The sequence below is a fragment of the Dermacentor albipictus genome, chromosome 10 (genome assembly GCF_038994185.2).
Source record: "Dermacentor albipictus isolate Rhodes 1998 colony chromosome 10, USDA_Dalb.pri_finalv2, whole genome shotgun sequence".
In the NCBI taxonomy this organism is placed as follows: domain Eukaryota; kingdom Metazoa; phylum Arthropoda; class Arachnida; order Ixodida; family Ixodidae; genus Dermacentor; species Dermacentor albipictus.
Window position 1 is genome coordinate 100523873 of NC_091830.1, and position 21610 is coordinate 100545482.

Below are 21610 nucleotides of genomic sequence, written 5' to 3' on the forward strand. Positions count from 1 at the left end.
CAAGCAATAGTTCTTGTAAAAATTGACTAAATCCAATGCTTTCACCTGCGGCTTTGTGTAGCAAAAATCCAGAAAGCAGTGCTCAATAAATGTCAAAATCCTGTGGGCCTTTTTCGAGTAGATAACGTGGAAGACCCAGAACAAAGCGAAAGGGCAGGCCAGGCCTGCCAGCAGTGACGCTGTCACAAACAATCGCTGCGCATCCATGTGTAGCGCCTCCCTTCAACCTCTTCTTTTGTAAAAGGAGCCTTAAGGAGGCCCCCCGCAAACTGAAAGCCTGAGTTGTTAGCATCCAGGCGCAGCCTCTTCAGCAGGCCCTTTTCACGATATACACCGTCGCCGATGTCTACCTGTGAAACAACAGAACAAGCACAGATTAATTTTCTACACTTTTGATCAAGGAAAGGTTAGGAAATAAGGTAAGGTTTGCAAAAATGGAAGTAGCTGCTTCTTGTTGATACGGTTTAAAGAACAAGGTACCCTTACGTATACCATACATGCGTTGTGCTGAGCTGTGTACTTTCACCTAAGACTAGAAAGTATTGGGAACTTCAATGCAAAAGAAAGACATTCATCTGCCTAGCTTCATCTGACATTCATCTGCCTAGTATTAGGCCAAGGGTCAAGCTGTGCTCGATTATAGTCGGATACAACTTTAGAAAAACAGGGGCCTTTACTCCTCCGAGGCGGATGCACACGAGCATCCACTAATGGGTGCGCACTCTGGACTGACGTCATGCGCTGGACGGCCGGTGGCCCGCCGTCGAAGATGGCCGCCCAGGCTTCGAACTGGGCCAAGTCGCGTCAGCTGTGCGTGTCAATGCCTCGTCACAGTGAATTCCCAATCTGTTTGTCATTGTCTATCATGCCGGAAATATTACTGCGAGCTTACAATGCGGCATCTGTGCCGCGTGCGTTTATTCTAAGCCGTGATCCGGCGAAGAAACATTGCAGCGAGCATCGCTGATGCTGCGCTACGCTTTGCCTGAAAATAGGATGCCTCGGTGATTGCTGCAAACACACATCCTGCCTGTTTGTTTCATGTCTTTTTTATTTCGCTCCTGAGTGAAGTTAAGACAAGAAAAGTTTGCCAAAGTCTGGTGCCTGCTGTCAGCGGCGGGTGAGTTCGTGTACCGTGTCGCTGCATTTTTCGTTGGACGGGGTAATGTGATGGAGCAAAACCATTCTGAGGAGAAATTAGAAAAGTGTGCGCGCGTGAAACAAACCTACAAGCGTCTCAACAGAAAATATTTGACAAAGAAGCCTCCAATGCAAAGATTTGTCGCCGTCAACTTAGCGTGAGTGATCGTTGTCAACAGTGAGATAGCAGAGCGTGTAATGGCGGTGTTCGAGCATTGTGTATAGCACCGTCGATTGATTTCTTTCCACCAGTGCTCACCGCGCACGCAAGCTGTAGAATGCGTGCTGTGGCACAGTCACGCATAAGTTGTGTTGCCAGCGTTCCTGCTTCCATGCGTGTTTGCACTTACTCATATTTGTCCTTTTATTTTATATTAGCATTTGTTTTTGATAGTTTTCGTTCAGCAAAGTCCTTACACATTTTCATTAGCCAATCTCATTCAAAGCACTAACTCCTGTACACTGCAGGACTGGCCTCTTCCATCTCATTAAAACCTTTCTCACTGGTCTACCTCGTCTTCTCAATCTGCCTACTCGCTGCGTTTTCTGTCCTTGTTTCTTGTATTGTTGCTGCAATGTGATTAACCAACTTGCTCAAAACATATTTTGATCGCCTATCAAAACAGAAAGGTTTAGAGATACATTTTCTTAAAAGCGTCATGTGGGTTGCACAGCAACTTTGCCTCTTACCTCTGCTCACGTTTATGCGTCAGTGCATGTGGCAGCTAGCCAGAAGTGCACATGAAAGGCTGCATATTGTGAAACACCTTGCTATGCTGTTGCATTTTTCATGCATTCAGTCTTAGTAAACAAACGGTTTCGCTGCCTATCACATATGATGGCGAAAATTTTCAGCACGAATAACAATGTGCAGCGGGGTGCGATTTCTGTCTGACGCTTTCGCCGTTGCAAAGACATTCTGCAGAGAATGGAGCCCAGCAACGCAGTGCACTGAGAGCTTTTGCAACTTTCAACATTTATTACTTCACAAATGACATTGTCTGAACCTGGCCGTTGATCGACATGCCGATGGCTTGTAAATTAAATAATTGCCTCAATAAAACAAATTCAACTTCACTCAGCATTTTTTAGCACAATGCTAGCAGAGCTATTCAGGGTGAATAATTGTGCTTACATTGGTGTTACTTGCCCGGTCAGATAAATAAATACAACAATGGCTGCGGTATGACTGTGATTTGACGTGCAGACTGCTAATGGTGCCTTTCAAGCGTGCCCTCAACTACTGCTATTAATAGCTACCCGACTGAGTATATAGGGCATAACTAAGCCAATGATGTTTGATAATTGTTCTCTTATTCGCATTACTTGCCTAGGCCAGGTAACCAAAATAAACAATGCCACCACATGAATGTGTGTTTGCATGCAAGCTGCCAACAGTGGCTGTCACTGTCGCATTGGTTGCTGCCGTTTCACCAACAGTGGTGACGGCTTGACTGGGCTTTGACGTGCAGAATGCTAAAGGTGCCTTTGAAGCGTGCCCTGATGACTGTTATTTCATCACAGGGCCCGTCATGCTCATAGGTGGCTGCCCACTAGAGTGTTTCGGGCCTTCTGACATTGGCATTATTCATCTCAACGGGCTGGAAAAAACAGTAGGGGCAGCACAACTGCACGCAAAGTACAATGTGCTTCGGCGTGCAGGCTGCTAAGAGTGGCTGTCAATTTCATTCAGGTTGACTACTGCTTTTTCGTGTGAAGCTGGACAGTGGCTGCCCGAATGAGCATTTCGGGCCCCACATAGTTATTCAGAGTTAATAACTGCATTTGCATTCAGATTTTCCGGCATTTCAGCACGTTTCCATGCCAACGCTTATATTGAGCATGATCTGTGCAGGACGTTGCTTTTTCAGAATTGGGCTTCCATTAGAAGGAATATGTCATCAAATGAACCGCTTATTTATTTGAGAGGTCACAGGAGAGTGCTTGGCTGCTGTGCTTGACACACAGTACACCGCTTCAGTGATGGGAGATCCATTGTTGCGTTTGCCGAGGTATGTGTGGCTGGCAGGAGGTCTGGACCTCGCTTCACGCAGAGTCAGAGACGAGGAGAGTTTTCTCTGCGAATAATTCTTTATACAATGTTTACATGTTGTCGTCGTTATCAGGACAGGGACCAACAGAGCAGCTGCAAGCTGCTTAAATAACACCCCTCAGTCCAAAGACCTCCCAGACAGTCCCCAAGGACGAAACAAGGTCGTGAGAGAGAGGGTCTGGGCAGCCTCCGGGGTCTTAACGCCGCTCTCGGTGGCCGGCGCTTCCTTGAACCGCGCTGCGACGTCAGGACAATTTGGCAGTTGGTCAGAATGGTGCGCCGGGCAAGTTTTATGGCCCGCATAGGACAAAGGGAACCAACTGCAAGGCACCGGGTCGAAACACAGCCCTCCTTTGGAAACTGTCCCAAACACAGCGGGAGTCGTTTGTGGTGTGGGCGCCGCCGGAGAAAGGAGGGGGGGGGGGTTGCATTGCTGCCGGGACAGGGAGGGGCCGAATAGCAGTCCGTGATCCGGTGGCTGCTTCCATCGTGGACGCCGTGCAGCCGCGAGGAAACTCGAGCCGTGCATGTAGTCGTGTCCGAAGCAGGCAGGCACCATGCGGGGATGAATGCTGCCTCGACGGTCGACAAACCATAGCACTGGCCTTCCGTCAGGCAAATCCCAGGGCACAAACATAACACAATATACGCTTCGAGAACTCGTTAGTGATCTTCTCGATCGTCGGTATCTCGTTGTGGTGAAAGAAATCGTGCACACGACCTCAGCGCACACGTGTCCTACTTCGTGCTGCTTCTTCTTTTCTCCACATTTTGTGGGCGCTTTCGTGAGGGCGTCGATAGTTTGCCACCCAAAATATGCGAAGCTTTGACCTCCCTCCTCAGCTTTAACACGGTGCTTTCGCTGACACTGAGCATCTTGGGTTTGTAATGGTTGCGATAAATACATTGTTTTATATAAGTACTTGTTCAGTAGCAACTGATTCATTTGAAGCTCGGAACAGGAGTAGTAAATGTGCCGTGTACATGTAAACAAGCACAAATGCCATGCAGAGTTGCTCTTTCTACTTTTGCCACTTGCAATGAAGCTAAAGAGCAGACGAGGGGCAGCGTTGTGGAAGGCACGGGGTTATTTTTCTGTTGCGATCTGGCATATGCTGTAGCACATGAGAGCTCTACTAAACCAGTCATCAAAGTCTATTTATACTGAGAATTGCGCGTTTCCTAAGCACGATTTTTTGAGTGGGATTATTTTAGTCGTGGAGGCAATCGGACGTCGCGCTTCATTCATCTGGGCGGGGCCTCCCCTTTTTTCTAAATCTGTATCCGACTATAGTGACGCACAAGTGCTCGAGAACTATTGAACAAGACGCAATTGTTTTCGATTTACTGACTGCACTTGGGTGTAAAGCTTCTGTCTGAGAAATGAATAAACCACATACACAAGCAGCATTTTCTTAGTTAGCACAGTCTTTAATAGGTACTGATACCTTCAATTTAGAAAGCCCTGTATATTGGGCCTCATCAAACTAATTTCATAAAAGGTTTGGCAAGGTAGAAGCATAGAATTTTAGTCATTAGAAGACAGGTGAAATGAGTTATTTATTGCAATTATTACTCAAATTTAAAATTTAGACCACTCATCCCAATGAGAAATTGATGCAAGCAGTTTGTACATGCCACATAAGCATTTAGATATCAAAAATACGGATTAGAGAAAACCTTTTCTTGGAGGTTCATTATTGCAAGCAGTCATGCCCTCGAGGAAAAATAACTTCTTTTTCTGTAGGCAGAAATGAGGCTCGAGTATTTTATTGACACATATATATGCCCACGCATATATGTTATCTCTGTTGTAAACCTTTTTTTCATGTATATGCAAGGTGTGTGTGTGTAACATCTCATTGTGCACAAAATCAAATCCATAAGAACCCGACAAGAAGCTAAACAAACAAGAGAGCAATCCCAGTGACAAGCCATGTTAAACCAACGAGGTAGCCATCTCAGTAACAAACCGTATCAAAAATTTTACTGACATGAATTCTGACCTTTGAAACATAACATGTGTATATGAATACTATCTACATTAGAGCAATGGGCAACTTTAAGCAATGGCTACGCCAACATCAGAACGATGTGGATGAGAAAAGAGTGGCATCAAATGCTTTGGCAGAGCATGCAGCAATGACTAAACACAATAGTGACTGGATAGTGTCTAGCATAATCGGCCAGGAAAGAAATTGGAAGCCATGCCTGTACCCGGATTCCCTGGAGATGCAATCAACAGGACACACGTTTATCTGAAACCAAGGAGCCCACGCCCATCTTATGCTAAAACTTACTTAATTAAATATGCACTTCCACTTTTTTTAGCCTTATTGTGAACAAGGCTTCCATATGGAAGCCAAAATGTATTGCTTTTAATGTTGTATTTGGTTGGTCTATGTCTGTCTTTGTCATGTTTCATACCGACCACACAGGCTTCTCTGAAACTCTTGATGATACAACTTTTGTGCGAAAGCATTGCTTAAGGCACTTTTACGTAAACCATGTCTTTAGGTGGTACAACGCATTTTTCTAGACACTCTAGAGCACATTATTCAAGGCACGAAACCTCAATTCATGGTTCTTAAAAAGGCATTTTGGCTAGATTAATATAGTTTATATGGAGTACATAAGGCATAATTACTCAAGCACCCAATTATATTTAACTCAGAGGAGGCTACTTTAGGTAAATTCATTAAACTGAGGGCACTCCACCAAAACATAAAATTCGTGATCAGCCACTAGAAATCCTGAAAATGGCAATACAGTAAAATGATTGCATATAACACAAATGTATCCTACAACTCGAAAGGCAGCACCAGTTTTGTACGCACCTTTGAGAAAGCGCACAGATCTCGTGCTTTATTGTCGTGCTGTCCAGCTTCCAGCAGTGCAGCAGGTTCCTGCTCGATGCAGGGATGCCTCCAGAATCCGCATAGCCTTCAAAAGTAAGAAATGTTTAATTCATTGTGCTGTGAACCTGAGAATTTGTGATTTACCAGTGTCATGTGGAATTGCAAAGAGAGCCTCACACAGCCAGCTGCATGAATTTGCACCTGGTTGCACAAATGTCTCTTTGTTATATCTAAGGAAGTTACACTGATATTTTGTAACAAGTGAAGTTTCAGGAAGGAACGAAATCAGCAACAACAGGCTACCAGGACAATCAAAAACAAAACTCATATATGCAGTAAAACGTGGCGCATTGGATTAAACAAAAATATTGAGCACATGAAAAGCATTCTGAAAGCTAGATCGCGATTTTGTAGCGATGCTATTCCTTTTCGTTATTCGTTAGTGGTCTGACCGCCGCCCCGGCCCGTGCTACGTACTGGAACAGCCGGCCGTTTGCGGTGGGCGACAAGAGTGGTATAGAATCGAGGGGTAAGTATCGCTACAAAATCGCAGTCCTTACTTTATTACGCACTACCGTATAACCTACGATTGCAAGAGCTGGCATCCCGTTCGTCAGAATTGGTTGGTCTATGTCTTTCTTAAAGGTCGGTGTCTGAAATGTCTGGATTAAAAATAAACTTCGTTACTGTAATATCGGCCTATGTCGGGTTTGCAACATAGAAGACAAATACGCGAAGGCACTCAAGAACATAAACAATACACAGGTTCTCGCGACGTGGTCCTCCAAACCAAACTGTATACATACAAAAATCTTCATACAAGCTTCTATCCGCTTAAGCGTCAAACATAGGAATCGTGTGCCAACGCGCGAAGCCCATGATACATCGACGGATACATTACACATGTACTGTAGTACTTGCGGGAATGCATATATAACGAATAACTTCTTGCCAGAAAACTACCGAACGAACAGCAACTTTCAGTGTTTTCATAATTGTGTGCCCATTCAGGCATAGCAATCAAGGCGGGTAGCATATATTTTACAGCAGAATGCAAGTACGCTGTAACATCAGAGGAAGCCTTCGTGAAATTGCTTGCTAAATGTGCACAGCAAGACGATCAGAAAGCGCTTTGCTCTAGCTAGTTACACAACGTTCATTACGTAAATCATAAGTTCAAGACTGCGCGCAAGGGCCAAACTTGCTTACCTTTCAAAAAGACTTGGCCAACGCTCCTTCGTCTCAAAGGTACCGAGGAACCGACGTCTTTCTGGCGCAAGCACTGTAGAACTTCCGATGAACTCCAGCTCCACAAAAGCACAACCTTCAACAGCCTTCCATACACTACGATTCGAAGCTCCAGTACCAGACTTTTCACGAGAGCGCGCGCAGGCAGCTCGGCAGAACAAAGGCAGCTCGGACGGGCGCTCTAGTAAGACACTCACTGTCGACACTGATAGATCGCAAGAAACACACGGCGAACTAACGACGTTACACGAGTCCGGAGGGTTTGCGATGGTTACTGCACACGACAAGGAGCACATTTTGCCTAGGCACTTCTAAAATATAACTCAATTACCGGCTTACTGCATTCACAACCAACGTGGTATGTCGACCAAACGAATACTGCAGCGGCGCCACTCTGCGGTTTTTAGAAAAATTTGTCGTAAATGAGAAAATTACGTGTTTTTCCTAACAACAATCGGTAGGGATACTTTAACAAATTTCTTGAGTCCAAAAGTGTTAACTTTGTATAAATATGCACTTTTTTATACGAAGTTTAAGAAAATGTACTGTATATGTATAAAAAAAAACGAAGCGGATGTCGCCTTCAAGATTCGCAACCGCTTCAGTCGCATGCAGTTTGCAAAAGCACGGCCTTCGAAATCAGACTTTGTCGCTCAAACGAAACTGTAGCTGGGAGGTGGGCAGGCATTTAGGCCCCAATTGTTGGGTTTACAGTGCCTAGGTAGGCTTCCTTATTTGTAAAGAATATACAGGGACTAACGCCGAACCATGAGCGAGCTTTAAGCAGGGGACACACGGTACGATTCGGCGTCCGATCCAACGTGCGTGTATCCGAACGGTCGAGCGGCGCGTAAGCTCCGCCCAGATCCAGCCCCCCTCCCACCTCCCCAGCTTGAGTTTAGATTCACGTCGAGAAACGCAATATAAAAACTCTGCACAACACTGCTTCGCTTTACGTGAACACTGTCAATAACATTATGCCCCTGCAAGTGACAGAACACTTCACGACGGCGCGTTGTCCACTGACGGCTCCGGTAACAGCCAGCGATACGGCCGGCAGGCATAGCTAGGCGGACGCTGCGGCCGACGGCGCTTCATTCAGCCCGAGCTCGATGAAGAGGGCTTATTTTTGCCAAAACAATTAACGCTGTGCACTTAGGTAGCCCGTAATCAAATACAATTGGTTTACTCGACGCAGTCGTTGCGAAGGACAAACGTGCAAGCGAAGCGAGCAGCCTCGCTCGGACGGTCGGTGCATAGAGATCGGTGTGTGCTGTTTTTTGTCCGCGGAAAGGCCCTCGCGTCGCGGCTCCCGATTTCGACAGTAGCTTAGTGCTAGTGTGCTAGGCGCTGTTTTGCATCATAAGCACATGTTCGAGGTAACTTTATTGAACTGGTAACTATTTCGTGTCGGCAACAAACTGCAGCAGGCAAGGGGAAAAAAAAAAAAAGACGGCGAGAAACCGGCCTGCCAGCGCCGCCTCCGTGGAGGGAACGTCAGAGAACGTCACATCAGCTGCGGCCAAACGATGGTGCGGAGTGAGCGGTTGTCGGACACATCGGACGATGAAAATTTGCCCGGTTTGTCGCACGCCGGACGTGCGATCCGGCGCTTCGGCACGGCAAAACACCTCGATTCCGGCTGCCGTTCAGGCGCGTCGGATGCCGGATCGGACACCGAATCGGACCGTGTGTCTCCCGCTTTAGTTGGCGAACACGAGCCCATCAGCGCGCCGTCCGTGCAGCACCGTCCGCTTGCAATGGTGGATGGCCTACGGGCTTCTTTGACGCCTACTGAGCACAAATACATGATCACCGCTCGTATACACGCTTCCTACAGCGCTAGCTGTCGTGTTTACGAGATTATGTGCCCTCACCTTGAATTGGTGAGCCCGCTCGACATGATCGCATCTATTTCTAGTGCGTGAGGCTTTCCATTGACTGTCACTACAACTAACCAACGTTTTGTTTATTTTGTGCTACAGTGGGTCGTGACGATTCCGTTCACAGCTTCAAAGTGGACAAGAGACAGTCGTTTTCTCGCTCGTAGAAGCATGAAAAAGTGGGCTTGTGCTTGGCAATGAACTTTGACCGACACGCTTGCTTCCGGCCGGAGCAGCAGACGCGACAACTCGCCGTATGTAGGCTGCCGGCCGATGGCGGTATCCCTCGCGAACGGCAAGATATTTACCTGCCGTAGAGAGGATCGGTTTAGGAACGATTCTTGAGGCGATTTTTGTCGCTGAATGCGAGCATGGCCACGCCGGTTCGCCGTGCAGCGCGGAATCGGAACATTATTTTTCGATGAGTTCGCACTGACGCAATGCAGTCGATCGGCTCGTCGGTCGTGCAACGGGCGGCGCGCCGGCAGGAAGCCGCGTCCACTTGAGACACATCTTACGCGACGTATGTAGTACATACGTTCCAAGTTTCCAACGTTCTGCCGTTCCGCTGGTGGATGCAACGCCACGGCATCGATCTTTGCCATTCCTGCCGCGGCCGTGCCTGTCGCCGAGCGTAGGCTTAACTGGATTGGGCGGAGCTTGCAACCTTGGGGAGTAAAGTGGTAGTATTTAATCACGTGATCTTCAGGTTGGTTCCAGATCACGTGGTTTTAAACTCTCAATAGATGGTTTTTGGTCACGCGATCTAAAACTCTGTACGTCGTAAAGCCGGCTCATGACATCCTTTTACTACGTTTCTCAGAGATGGTAGTAAAACGATGTAATGTAACGCATTTTACTGCCTCATGCCAGAGTAATTTTCTGGTGCAAGGTAGTCTTCAAAGCTCATGAGCCGCAAAAACCCCAATGTCGGCTAACTTTTGTTTACAGTGTTCTTATATCTTCCTTTCTAAGTTCTTGTTTTAAATATTCCTGACCTCGCTTCGATAACATATGAGCTTCCCTTTGAGTTATCATAAATTGATTCTTTCCTGATTTCGTTTGTCCCTCTTAAGTAGTTACTCATGGCAGGCTTTTCCATTGCCACCACCCAAGAGATTACCTCAGGGCTCGCCTTCGCCGCGATGTAGCGAAGGCGAGCGCCATCTGGAGGTTTTGCAAGAAACCGGGCGCGGCACTCCTCGCATGGTAGAAATTGTCTTTGGGTGGTAAAGTTTTGTGCGAAGCATATTAACGTAGGTTTCGGGCCTTCGCGCGACGCCCGGCTGTGGCCACCATTGACCCTGAAGTGGGGTCACGTGACATGACGTCACGTGATGACGTCACATAGGCTGCAGATGGGGCCTCATATCGCGCCGTCGGTCGCCTCCCGGCGGTGGCCACCATTGACCTTCAAGTGACCTTCAAGTAGGTCACGTGACATGACGTCACGTGATGACGTCACATCGGCTGCAGATGGGGCCTCATATCGCGCCATCGGTCGCCTCCCGGCGGTGGCCACCACGCTTCGGTTCGCGCCGTCGCGCGCGACGAGGCGGCGGCGCCACCATCGCTGCATCACGTGATATGTGACGTCACGCCAGGGATGAAGCGGCGCGCGCCCGCCGTCGCGTCAGTCTCTGTGCCCGCAACCGCGCCAGCGTCTTTGCGCCGGGCGTGTATGCGGTCAAGATCCTCCAAACGCTAAGGATACGCTAAGGTTAAGCCTCCAATTTTTTAATGCAGATTTTACTGTTCTTCACTGACGTGATTCTGGGGATTGACTTTTTGCAACTGTGTGGTGCGAATGTTGACTACCGGAGGGGAGAAGTCAGTGTCGACACCAGTGTTTCACCTGTGCTCTTTGAAGGTGAAACTTGCCCGGTGAGTGTGTTGTGCGTGTCTGAGGATACAGTTGTGCCGGCCTTATCCGCGATGCGTGTTGCCGTCGCCTATTCATCTCCGACTCCTATCTCGTTCGATGCTGCAGTGGAACCTGTACATCGGAACTGCCTCAAGAAAAACTCGTTAGTTCCACACTGCGTGGTCTCAGTGACCAATGGATACGCGGGGCTGTGGGCGCTAAACTGGTCCACTGATTGCTACGTTTCAGGAAGACTCGCCCCTATCGGTGGCAGTACTTACAGAGCTCCGCGATGGAGGAGCAAACAGTGTCTCGAGCCCCGGGAGCTCGAAGATACTTTCCATGATTGATAAGTCACTCAGCGATCACGAGCGTCGAGTTTTGGTGGCTCTGCTTACGAAACATACCTCGGCATTCGACTTTGCGCAGCACGATGGCCCGCTTTAATTCCTGCGTCCAGAACTCGTCACTGCATCAACACAGTAGCCGCCCAGCCAATCCAACGAAAACCCTATCGAGTGTCCCGGTCAGAACGCAAGTTAATCAGCGATCAGGTCCAAGAAATGCTATGCAAAGGCGTCTAGTCCATGCAAAGAATCTAGTCCTTGGGCAGCCCCCGTGATATTGGTGAAGAAGAAAGATGGTGCGTGGCGCTTCTGTGTTGATTACCCTCGCCTAAACGCCGTTACTAAGAAAGATGTATATCCCCTCCCACGAATTGACGACGCCGTCGACTGTCTCTTTGTGGCATCTTACTTTTCCTCAATCGATTTACGCTCAGGTTACTGGCAAATTCCTATACAAAAGGACGACAGAGAAAAGACAGCATTTGTAACACCCGACGGACTATTCGAGTTCAACGTGATGCCTTTCCGGTTGTGTAATGCGCCCGCAACGTTCGAAAGGTTCATGGACACGATATTACGCGGCTTAAAATGGGAAGTTTGCATGTGCTACTTAGATGACGTTGTGATATTCGGGGGAACGTTTAGTGAGCACAACAAACGTTTGGATTTGGTCTTGAACTGCTTGGAAAAAGCGAGTCTTGTGCTCAATTAAAAAATTACCGACGATTACGTTACTTCCTAATGCGAAATTTGAGCGCAGCAAATAAGCTGTTTCACCTTTTCGATAGATTGAGGCAAAGAAATCGAGCAAGACATGTATGCGCTATCACAGAATTTTTTTTTTCACACGTATTCCTTTAACAAAGACTCCACTAACAGTTCTTGACAGTCATGAAGGAAGCTTTGTGGTCGGAGAAATAGGCTGATATATGTTCGACTTGGTACACCAATGCTTGATTCTCAAAGACGAGATCTATACAAGTGCCTCGCGAGGTTGTCACAGCCGTGGGACGCGTTACGAGTGAGAGGAACGGGATGTTCTCCCGCATTCTCCCACAACCCGAGACTCGCAGGAAGAGGGGGGAGGGGGGCGGCGTGTACACCCAGCGGCAAACGATGGGGGCAGAAGCGCGCGCAGCAAGCGGACAACACGATAAAGGGAGAAGGGAAGAGATAGCAGCGACTGACTGATGCCGCTGACGCCGATAGTGAGTCAACCCCTATCCGCCACACAAGAACAGGGGGGGGGGGACCCTTTCCTCCTATTTCTGCATGGCGGCGACGGTGTTCTATGCAGTCACGTTATCTTGAATCTCTAGCGGCGTCAGCGGCATCCAGCGGTATCAGTCGGTAGCTGCTAGCGCTGGGGGGATGAAAGGGGGGCGGAGCTGGTTACGAGGCCGACGACGACGTCGACGCGAAACCCAGGAACGGACGCCAAAGAGCTGCGCTCTAAAAAAAATGCCGTTCTGGGGAACGCCAAACTCTTGTGCTAGGCCATCTGGTTGCTAAAGAAGGCGTCCGACCAGATCCACAAAAACTGCGGCCGTAGAAGCATTTAGAGTACCCAACTCTGTCAAGCAGTTAAGAAGTTTCTTGGGCTTGTACTCCTATTTTCGCCGATTCATTCCCCGGTTTGCTGACATGGCTCATTCCCTTACACGACTTCTGCAAAAAGGCGTTCCCTTTGAACGGAGTGCAGATTGCGTCTCATCGTTTCGCCAGATCAAGTTCCTGTTGACGTCCCAACCAATTCTTCACCACTTCGATCCTTTATCACCCACTCAGATTCACACCGATGCCAGTGGCGTAGGCCTCGGTGCTGTGCTAGTTCAGCGTGTTGGCGACAGTGAGCACGTGATCTCTTACGCTAGCCGGTCCTTGAGCCACTCCGAGCGCAACAACACAGTCACCGAACAAGAGTGTCTGGCGGTCATCTTCGCCTTGCAACGGTTTCGTTCGTATCTCTATGGGCGCCCCTTCACTGTGATAACAGATCATCATTCGCTATGCAGGCTAGTGAACCTGGGGGATCCCTCAGGACGACTAGCGCGCTGGGCCCTCCGTCTACAGGAATACGATTTCGTTATTTGCTACAAAAGTGGCCGGCGACATGCTGACGCTGATTGTCTATCTCGGATGCCACTTCAAACAACTGAATGTTATGGGGACAATTTTGATGAATACATCGCTTTTGTGTCCCCGGAATTTCCGGTATGGGTACCACAATATCCGAGCAGCACAAGGACGAGAGCTTACAACCGCTCTTCGCGACCTGCAGGCAGTCGCTTTCGCCCGCGTGATGGTGGCGTGCTGTATAAAAATAGCTACTCGACCACCGGTACACGCTACCTTTTAGTTGTCCCCAAGAACCTTCGCCACCAAGTATTACACGCCATGCACGATGACCCAACATTCGGTCATCTTGGTTCCACACGTACGCTCTACAGGGCTCAAGAACGTTTTAGAGCGCAGCTCTTTGGCGTCCGTTCCTGGGTTTCGCGTCGTCGTCGGCGTTGTCGTCGGCCTCGTAACTAGCTCCGCCCCCCTTTCATCCCCCCAGCGCTAGCAGCGACCGACTGATACCGCTGGATGCCGCTGACGCCGCTAGAGAGTCAAGATAACGTGACTGCATAGAACACCGTCGCCGCCATGCAGAAAGAGGAGGAAAGGGTCCCCCCCCCCCTGTTCTTGTGTGGCGGATAGGGTGCTCTTCAGTTGCCGAAGCGCCGGTTATTTCACGTAGGCCCCGGCACGTCGACGAATACGTGACCACCTTCCCACGGCTAGACCTGGTTCTTAGCGCTGCGGAAGCGAGGGTATCATATTGTTTGTGTCGGCATCGGCGGCGTTGTCCCTGAAACCAACTCCGCAGCTGGTGTTGACTCACTATCGGCGTCAGCGGCATCAGTCAGTCGCTGCTATCTCTTCCCTCCTCCCTTTATCGTATTGTCCGCTTGCTGCGCGCGCTTCTGCCCCCATCGTTTGCCGCTGGGTGTACACGCCGCCCCCCTCCCCCCTCTTCCTGCGAGTCTCCGGTTGTCGAAGCGCCGGCTCGAACTTAATTCCTTTCTTCGCTCCTCCTCCAATGCAACCCCTGTGCGGTGGCAATCAGAGAGCCAGATCGGTGGCGGCGGATCTCTATATGTGCACCGCCCGAGCCGAAATTGCCGCTGCCGTTCGCCCTGTGCGGTGGCAATCAGAGAGCCAGATCGGTGGCGGTGGATCTGTATATGTGCACCGCCCGAGTCGAAATTGCCGCTGCCGTTCGCCACTGCGAAATTATCTGCCAGTTCTTTCTGAGCCATGAGCGAGACGACCGATGGAAGTCCTCCGTCTGCTGCTGCTGCTGCTGCTGCTGCTGCTAAACGAGCTGCCAGAGCAGAGGCCCAGCGCCGTCGCCGTCAGAATCCAGAGGTGCGTGCCGCCGAAGCAGAAGCTTACCGTCGCCGCCGTCGAGATGATCCAGGAGTACGCGTCGCCGAAGCAGAGGCTAAGCGCCGCCGCCGAGAAGACCCTGCCGTTCGCGCCGCCGAAGCGGAGGCTCATCGCCGCGGGAGAACATCCCGTTCCTCTCGCTCGTAACGCGTCGCACGGCTGTGACAACCTCGCGAGGCACTTGTATAGATCTCGTCTTTGAGAATCAAGCATTGGTGTACCAAGTCGAACATATCAGTCTATTTCTCCGACCACAAAGCTTCCTTCATGACTGTCAAGAACTGTTAGTGGAGTCTTTGTTAAAGGAATACGTGTGAAAAATTAAAAAAAATTCTGTGATAGCGCATACATGTGTTGCTCGATTTCTTTGCCTGAATCTATCGAAAAGGTGAAACAGATTATTTGCTGCGCTCAAATTTCGCATTAGGAAGTAACGTAATCGTCGGTAATTTTTTTTTACTGTCCTAACATGCGGAAAGATATCGAACGGTACGTCGCCAGCTGCTCTCAATGCCAGCGCTACAAGCATCCGCCACAAGCGCCACATGGCCTGCTTCAACAAGTTCCCCCTTCTAGCGTCCCCTTTGAACAAGTTGGTATAGATCTTCTGTGCCCTTTCCCGCGATCCTCCAAGGGTTATCGTTGAGTTATCGTTTGCGTAGATCACCTTACCCGCTATTGTGAGATCTCCGCATAGCCATCGGCCACAGCTAGAGGAGTTTCTATCTTCTTGCTGGCTAACGTTATACTCCGACATGGACCTCCTCGCATAGTAATCAGTGATCGTGGGCGACAGTTTACCGTGGACGTGGTTGAAGAAACCCTTCGTCTGTGTTCATGTAGCTTGCGCCATTCTACGCCCTACCATCCACAAACTAGTGGTCTGGTCGAGCGCACAAACAGAACGCTTGCCAACATGCTGTCCATGTATGTCGATTCGGCACACAAGAATTGGGACAGTATCTTGCCTTTCATTACCTATGCCTTCAAGACCGCGAGACACGAGACCACTGGTTACTCACCATTTATCCTTCTGTATGCTCGTCCGCCGCGCTCCACCCTCGACACCATATTTCCCTACTTCACTCATGACAACAAATCAATTGATGAGATCCTCTGTCGACCAGAAGAAGCGCGACGCCTCGCAAGGCTACGCACTCTAGCATCGAAGGACCGGTCCAAGATACGCTATGACGGGCGTCACCGCCACGTTTACTTCGATCCTGGTGACCTTGTGTGGCTCTGGACGCCGTTGCGGAAGCGTGGCTTGTGCCAGAAGTTTCTCGCCCACTACCTCGGCCCTTACGTTATTCTGGAGCGCCTCAGCGAATTAAACTACCGCATTACGCGTCTCACAAGCAGCGGACGACGCTCGGCCAAGACTGAAGTGACACACGTCGCGCGTCTGAAGCGTTACAACCCACGAGATGACTGACTCGCCCGGCGGGCTTCGTCTGCCAGCGGGGAAATGTCACAAGCTGTCATGAACCATGCCTGCCGCGCAGACAACCAAATGAAAGAAAGATAACGACGTTAGCCAAGCTGCCGCGAGACCGCTCTTCAACAACCGCGCCTATAAACCAGATTCATCTGGTTCTGCATTAAACACCTCGTGTGTAACAGTTAGTTTCCAGTAGCTTGGGAAGGGTAACGTTGTAGTAGTAAAACTTCGCAGACCGTAAGTTTGAAAAGTACATGGTGGCAGCGGGTTTGTATGAGAGCCATTTTCAGGATTTTTCGACCGTTTAGCGATACGAAATAGGCGTTTGTTTTTGTTATTTAGTCTGTTAAGGTGTGGGTTATACCACGGTGCGTTACTATTTGAATATATACGTCGGACTGTAGTATGACGACTTATTAGATCAGGTACTTTTTCTTTAAAGAGACGCCAATATTTCTCGACAGAATGCTTGAGATGGCAGAGTGAAAACGTGTCAAAAAATGAAGAAAGTTCGTTCTTTAATGCAGAGAAGTTAGCCTTTTTACAATCTTTTATTTGCTGAAATTGTTTACATTTCAGTGGTAATGATATCGTCACTGTAAAATGTAATGTGTCGTGGTCGCTAAGGCCAGGTAAGTGCATTATCGGGGATGTATCAGCTGATGATTGAATTGAATTATGGGGTTTTGCGTGCCACAACCTTTTTATGATTATGAGGCACGCCGTAGTGGAGGACTCCGGAAATTTCGACCACCTGGGGTTCTTTAACGTGCACCTAAATCTAAGTACGCGGAAGTTTTCGCATTTCGCCCCCATCGAAATGTGGCCGCCGTGGCCGGGATTCGATCCCGCGACCTCGTGCAGCTGATGATGTCAGCACGAGATCAAGTAATGATGAAGTAGTGCCTGCTACCCGTGTTGATATATCGACCATCTGTACTAAGGTAAAGTCAGAATCAACAACGATGAAATGGTTAGCTTCACTGGATGATGGGTTAGAAAAGGGACATCTGCTCGACGAATTTATGTTAGGACAGTTTAAGTTTCCCATAAAAATTATCTTTGCTCCGGGGGAATCTTACTGTTAATTGATTTAGATAGTCATACAGGTGATCACAAAACGAACTATTCGAGGGTGGCCGGTAGCAAACGCCTATCATTTTTTTTAACTAACGGTTAAACAACACCAGACATATTCAATTTCAGTGAGTCTCGGTAAATAAAGCACTCAACGTTATTACTAACAGCAAGCAATACACCGCCCCCAATTCTGTCAGCACGGTCCTTCCGATACATGACGTATTTTTACGGTAATGAAACCATTCCTCGTTTGTTATTTTCTTAGTCAGCAAAGTTTCAGCTATCGCTATTATGCAAGCATCAGTGTCATCAACCAGAGAACAAAATTTGTCCCTTTTAATAAATATACTGCGACTATTACTGAATACAACGGAGATAACATGTTTCGATGAAGTGCAAGCATCTCCCCTCGCGTTTCACTATCGCGAGGTCTGTAAGACACGACCAGTGCGAAGAATTCGAGAGTCGGAATTGCTGTTTCGTGGCGTTATTTCGTAGACAACATCGTTATCTAGGTCGTAGCGGTAACATTTTTCTCCCACGAATAATATTTTTTAACGAGGCCTGTAGGGTGTATTGCCATACTCCGTATACTTATTTCTTATATTCAGCGCTGCCTCACAGAAGCCTTCGCTCAGAGTCAGGCTGCTTCCATCCAAATTTCCATGCTCTTAAGCTGTGTGAATTTATCTGAGGTGAGCATTTACCACTACCTTGGCGTTATCATCACCAACAAACTAAATTGGTCGAACCACGTTGTACATATAACAGCCCATGCCTCAAGATCCCCTAACTATATTAAAAGATCCCTACCCTTGTCTCCTCCATCGATTGGTGAAATAGCATGTGAAATTTTTATCCGTACCAAATTAGAAAACGCGTCTACAATTTGGAATCCACTTCAAAAGTACATGATTGACACTTTAGAAGCTACTGAAAATCGTCCCTCCCGTTTTATCCTATCGAATTATGACAACACTATCAGCGTTACTAACGTGAAATTATCTATTCGTCTGTCTCTTTTAACATCGAGACGTAAAATTTCACAACTCTGCATATTCCATAAATTGTGCTATAACTTTCCTGACCTTCGTTCCTCGATTTTATTTCCACCCGTGCGCTGATCACATCGTCTATTCAGTTCTTTAAGTATCTAACGCCTTCGTGGTTCTACTAACGCTTTCAACAAATATTCCCTTTCCGTTGCAATAGAGCAATAAGACTCGCTTCGGGAATGCGTTGTTTTAGAGCGAAACCCTTCGAAATTTCGAGAGTTACTAACCACCCACATTTTCATCGAATCATGCAAAAATCTGCATTTCTAACGCGTATTTTTAGTGTCTTTTCGGTTGTAGTTGCTTTGTATTGCATTGTACATGACCATTCCTTCGATCTTTGTATTAATATCCCCCCCCCCTTATGTAATATCTCACATGGGGCCCTTAATGAAAAAAATAATTGTTGTTGTTGATGATGACGACGATGATGATGATGACGATAAATGCAATAGCAGCACTATTGGCTGACAAGAAGCCGCATTTATGATCATAGTGAAGCTCTTAAATCGCGACACAAAATCGCTGCGCGCGCTCTTGCCATGATGAAGTGATATAGCGTGATTCCACTTTTGACTTGATAATGATTGCAGCGCCGTTTCTTCCTGTGGTGGCCCTCACGCGCAATATGGTCCTGTAAGCAGTACATATCTTGCTGTCTGCTTCCAGCAACTATAGTTTGTTAAGAACCTTTTCCACTCACCTGGAACACGCGTACTTCTCGTAATTGGCATTTTACTCGGTGTCGTTGGATTTGGGGTCTTTGAACTCGGTGTGGTTGGCGTCACTGTAGTTGGACTCGGTGTTGTTGGGCTCGGTGTGGTTGGGCTCACTGTGGTTGGACTCAGTGTGGTTGGTCTCTGTGTGGTTGGTCTCTGTGTGGTTGGTCCCGGTTTGGTTGGTCTCGGTTTGCTTGTCCTCGCTGTGGTTGGCCTCGTTGTGGTTGGCCTCGGTGTCGTCGACCCCGGTTTTGCTGGCCTCGGTGTGGTTGACCTCGGTTTTGTAGGCCTCGGTGTGGCTGGTCTCGGTGCTGTTGGGCTCAATGTGGCTGGCCTCGGTGTCCTTGAGCTCGGTGTGGTCGGGCTCGGTGTGGGCGCAGTAGAGAAAGATGGCCGGATGTTTTCCACTGCCGGGGTAAATCGCGTATTCCGGGTAGCCGCGGTTTCTTTTCTCGGAAGACCTGTGCCGGTGACGCGCTCCTCTGGATTCTCGACATTGATGTCTGTGCCGTGGCCTTCATGGCCACCACCACCACCGCTTAACCCAGGGTCCTCGTCAAAGAGCGTCGTTTCCTTCATATCTTGAGTCCACATGAAAAAGAGACACCAAAATTTAGGACTAAATACCTTCAGAATTATGACACGCAAGCAACATTTCGTCTGAGTTAAAGAAACCACTTTCTAGTGCTAAATAAAACTTCCTCTCACTGTTGACGATATCAGCAACCTTATCATTGTTGTTTTTGAACATATGGAAATACGCTTTGTTATTAGTTTCGATGGAAATGCACTAATCAGACTTGTTCACCACTACTTGCAAGTGTTTAGATTTAGAGAAATTGAATTCTTTCATGTTTTCAGGGCTTGCGTTTATCTTGCTTGTCGAACAGCACTTACGAGCAATCTCAAGATGTGAAATGTAAAGTTTGGTTGCTTTTCTTCAATGTTTTGCCGGTTATTATTGTAAATTGTAAACATTATTCGTTTTTGAGAAGAAAATTCTTAAACGTACTGAAATGCCATTAGTATATTGCATACAGTCGGTACCACTATTTGCTTCACCGCTACCATAGCCCGAATGTTCTCATTTTCACAGGGGTGTGCGGGCCCTGTACATGTAGATATAAAAGACCCGTCATATTATATATATATATATATATATATATATATATATATATATATATATATATATATATATATATATATATATATATATATATATATATGGCGTGTGTGTGTGCTACTGACGTTTCGGCTGGCGGACCAGCCAAAACAGCAGCAAAATATACAGAAATATGCAGTGCAAGGAGGCCAACGTAGGTCGCTCTCTCTATCTCCCCCCCTCTCTCTCCCTCTCTCCCCCTCTCTCTCTCTCTCTCTCTCTCTCTCTCTCTCTCTCTATATATATATATATATATATATATATATATATGTATATATATACATCCAGTGGCTACCGAAACCACGGGCCCGTTTTCTGTCAGTAATATCACAAGGAGACAACAAAGGCACTAAGGAAATCGCGTGTACTTATTATTTAATCTAAAGAAAATGATAAATTCATGGAAATAAAGATGGATGGAAGAACAACTGGCCACAGGTGGGGTACGAAGCCACGTTTTTTCTTACGCGTACAATACTATCCTTGGTGTCTTCGTTTGCTTCTTACGATCCCTATTGCAAAACCCAGTACCCAGTATCCAGTGCGCTGGATTATGGGCCCAGTGCCGCGCGCTGGATGCTGGTGCACTGGGCAGGCGCGGCATACTGGGAGGCTCTGGCTACTGTTGCGAAAAACAGCAATAGCGCGTTAAATACGCGGTGGCTGGACACCGTATATATTTTTTTGAATAGAGACAGCAACAGAGAACGTTTCAGTGCAATAAAAAAGGGAGAAAGAAACGTAAAAATAAAAGTGTTCCGACCTGGATTACCTCCTGCGACCTACAGATCCCAAAGCCGGTACTTTGCCGCTATGCCACGTAAACACAATAACGTGAACGGATAATTTGCCATGTCAAAATTGAGAAGTAGCTTTAGTTTCGCAGAGCTACGTCTCGCACAGACATGGTAGATGTGCTACCGCCCAGCAAATAAAACTCACGCCTGTACTACAATGAAAAATTTGCTGTACGTATCCAGTAGCGTGTTCGGAAATGCCACATCGATTTTCACGTGCGATCGATATTTTAACTTCGAAAAAAGCCCTAATGAACGACCGACCCGGGACGCTGTATGGGCTGTTACTGCCGCTTTCGATAGCCGTTTCTGGTTCTTCAGGCGAGGGATATGCAACGTTTTCTTAGTTCAGCTACCCCTTTCAGTCAACACGTCTGTCTAGTCCTATATCTTTGTCAGAGAGGCGCAGGCTAGTGCTGGGAGCTTTCGGCGACAGCACATATACCTGTGTTTATGACGCGTCACATCGGCGGTCATCGCTTCTTGTGCTGGCACTGTAGACACGAAAAAATTGTTTATTTAAGG

The 21610-nt window shown here is 47.8% G+C and overlaps 1 protein-coding gene across 2 annotated transcripts in view; it reads right to left on the minus strand.

Moving 5' to 3' along the window:
* LOC135908027 (uncharacterized) overlaps positions 1-21610 on the minus strand; it is a 183162-nt gene that overhangs the window by 134919 nt on the left and 26633 nt on the right. For both annotated transcript variants that reach the window (XM_065439792.1, XM_065439793.1), the window contains exon 2: positions 19111-19707. In XM_065439792.1, coding sequence (XP_065295864.1) covers positions 19111-19707 — 597 coding nt within the window. The remainder of the gene's footprint in view (positions 1-19110; positions 19708-21610) is intronic.